Source organism: Fopius arisanus, unplaced genomic scaffold (assembly GCF_000806365.1).
Source record: "Fopius arisanus strain USDA-PBARC FA_bdor unplaced genomic scaffold, ASM80636v1 scaffold00035, whole genome shotgun sequence".
In the NCBI taxonomy this organism is placed as follows: Eukaryota; Metazoa; Arthropoda; class Insecta; order Hymenoptera; family Braconidae; genus Fopius; species Fopius arisanus.
The window spans coordinates 666,564-669,580 of NW_011887774.1; the positions used below are offsets into that span (position 1 = coordinate 666,564).

The window sequence follows — 3,017 nt, forward strand, 5'->3', positions numbered from 1 at the left end:
TATCTTTTTAAGTAATAAATATGTAAAAAAATTGGCGCCTTGAAATTCGTTGGGGGCAGATTCCCCATGCATATCCGGTCAGACCTTTTCATCGAAATTGGAGACAAATACCTGTCGAGAATCAAGTATACAAATTTTAGTATTGGAGTGGAAGAGAAATTTAGTTACCACATGGTTTAATGAAAAACCTACACGGGATTGGGACCAGATTTTAGCAGCTGATTAGGATCATAACCCAGAGCTCTCGTTACTGCAGCGTGCATTGCTCACTGGTTGAACAAATAAAGTAAAGAATTAATTAATAATTAATAAATACTACTTCCGAAAACAGGGGGTACCGAAATTAAAGTAAAGATTATCGCTCAGAGTGGAGAATTAAAATAGGATCACCCTTCAGGTATGAGTAGTGTCCTGACTAATTGCTCGATGAAAATATTATTCTAAATCTCGTACAGCACACCATACGCGCACCGTATCGTAACCAGCCAATGTTCGCCATTCCTTAATTTATATTTTCGAAGGGTATAGGATATCAACTTTGCCGGGACCTGACCATACTCAACTCGAATTGATTGAGAAACCAAGAACGGCTGAAAAAGACCACCGCATTTATCAGACATGTCGGATAAATGTCCAATTTTTCGAGGCGAGTATGCCCAGAAGACCCTGGCTTGGACCTGATCGATTGTGTCATAATCAGGTATCCCATATTAATATCAGAATGGGGCTTTCTCTGCCAAAAAGTCTCTCTGACAACATTTCTACTCGGGGGTTTCCTTTGAGTGTTTTCCATGAACGATTGGCTGAAAGCCATGGATGTGCTCAAATATAGCTCATAGTGGCAGCATTCATGGAATAACTGTAACAGCAGGCACGTGCCGTCTTCAAGTGCCTTGCCCCGTGGCATGTTTTCGTTGACACTAGGTGTGTAGACAACTACAAAACGCCAGATGCCATTACCGAAAGAGTATTTACGCACTGGTGACTCCAATTTTCTGTACAAAATTATTAAATTTTTCCTAATTGACACGGTGATTTATGACCAAGGGATGATAATCACATTCATTATCAATCATTCTTTCAAGTATTTGTGTGATAGACGGTCATCAATTTTATATTGCATTGATAAATAAATATTGGATTATTGAGTTAAAATAATTGAATTATCGTCGAATATCTCTCATCGAAGGAAAAAATTAATTCGTTTGCTTACCAACCAATTCAGCGCCAAATTCACGAATTAACTGTCACGCTGTTTACTCTGTCAGCCTACAAATTGTTCCCCAGTATCTGTACTATCTACTATACAAACGGAATTCTACCAGATCATAAGCAATATCCCATCCATTTTATAGTAGTTTATTCCCGCTAATGGATCGCCCGATGCCATTATGTATTCCCACAGGCAATACTATTTTTCACGATTCGCAAAGTCACATCCAATCCTCAAATTCGTTAACATTTATGATAGACAGGTTAGCCAAATTTCTATTTTTTTATTCCGATTGAATTATCCTTTTAACAGTTCATTAATCCGATGCTTTATTTTTTAGTCGTTCATCAGGGAATGGATTTTTGATAATATCTACGTTTGCATTCTGACGTACATCGTGTTTTTTGGTGCTTTGTGGTATGCGAGTAAGGTACAACATAAAAAGATGTATTATTTTTCTTTCTCCAAATATTTTTCCAGACTAATTACAATTGTTTCAGCTCCTCGAAAGTTTTGTTTATAAGATTGATGTCTAAGAACATTTTGTATATTATTTAGTTAATTGAAAGTATCGTTTTTCTAAGATTAGAGTGTCGCATAGTTTTGAAAGTTTTATACAATGGTTTCAAGATGTCCTTGCACTGAGGAAAATATTCTCAATTTTGAAGTAATAAATTCTCTGCCCCAATTCAACAATTTATCCTCCATTAATTCCGAAATTTAATCAAAACTTTCTCTGTTCAGGTAATCAAGCGAATCGAAGAGTCTAATGAAAGAATGCTGGAAGTAGTCGCGGAAAACCGAGAAGTGAGTGAGAATCTTTCTCTCCTGTAATCAATCCTAATGATACCTCAGTTTCCGCAACTATCATTTTCAAACCATAAACATTTACATTAGTAAAAAATTCCATCCACATCTGCATTCACTTATTAACGTGCTAAACCAGTCAGACAGGAATTAATTAATGTCGAGACATAACCGTAAAAATGAACCCTCCTATTTTATCGATGAATGCATTACTACACATCAAAAATTTCTTTCTAGAAACTCGATGATGTTATGGCATTGAGGAATAAGAGACAGGAATATGAAGAAGTTGTGATGAAAGTGGTAAGTTCTGAAGCACTTTGAGTTATCCCAGAGGATTTCACCAACAGCAAAAAAATTATATTTCCAATTTTATTTTCATTATACGTTGAGAGGAAATTATATTACAGCACTAAAATCTATTCCATTCCCCTATAACTTGAGTAAGTAGACTTATGAATTAAATAGACATACCTACCACGAAGAAAATATTTCCTTACAATAACGATGTTGTTCTAAATTTTTTATTCAGAAATTATTTCCGACCTATCAGTAAATTAGCAATTTATTTTACATAAACAAATACTTCTATAATAATTACCAAGACAGAAACTATGCAATTTTCAAATGAAAAATGTGTAAACATGAGTATCCAAGCAATTTAATGAATAGTAGTAGCATCTCTTCTACAACCCGATTCCATAGAGAAAACTTTGCCTACACTTGGAACATGCATTATCATTCTTTTTATTGTTTCAAATGAAAGTAAAACTCTGCTCGCGTCAAGCTACAGCAATTAAACCCCATTGTCTCAAATAGATGTTAATTATTTAGACCTTGAAAAAAAAAAGAAAAGGCTCCTTATAAAGGAGCGATGCAAATTCTAGACGGAATTCCTAGGAGGGAACTAATACAAGAGTTTATTCCTGAGAGTCTATTTTATTGTACAAGTGTGATTTCATGTGTGAAGAAGGTTTGAATTCAGAACAATGATTTT

General features: G+C 34.9%; 1 protein-coding gene across 1 annotated transcript in view; it reads left to right on the forward strand.

The window, feature by feature from the left end:
• Positions 1-1,245: 1,245 nt before the first annotated feature.
• LOC105266028 (uncharacterized) overlaps positions 1,246-3,017 on the forward strand; it is a gene marked incomplete in the record, with an annotated part of 3,359 nt that continues 1,587 nt past the window's right edge. The window contains 4 exon segments of the mRNA XM_011303904.1: positions 1,246-1,475; positions 1,554-1,643; positions 1,958-2,020; positions 2,258-2,323. Of these exon segments, the coding sequence (XP_011302206.1) occupies positions 1,392-1,475; positions 1,554-1,643; positions 1,958-2,020; positions 2,258-2,323 (303 nt within the window).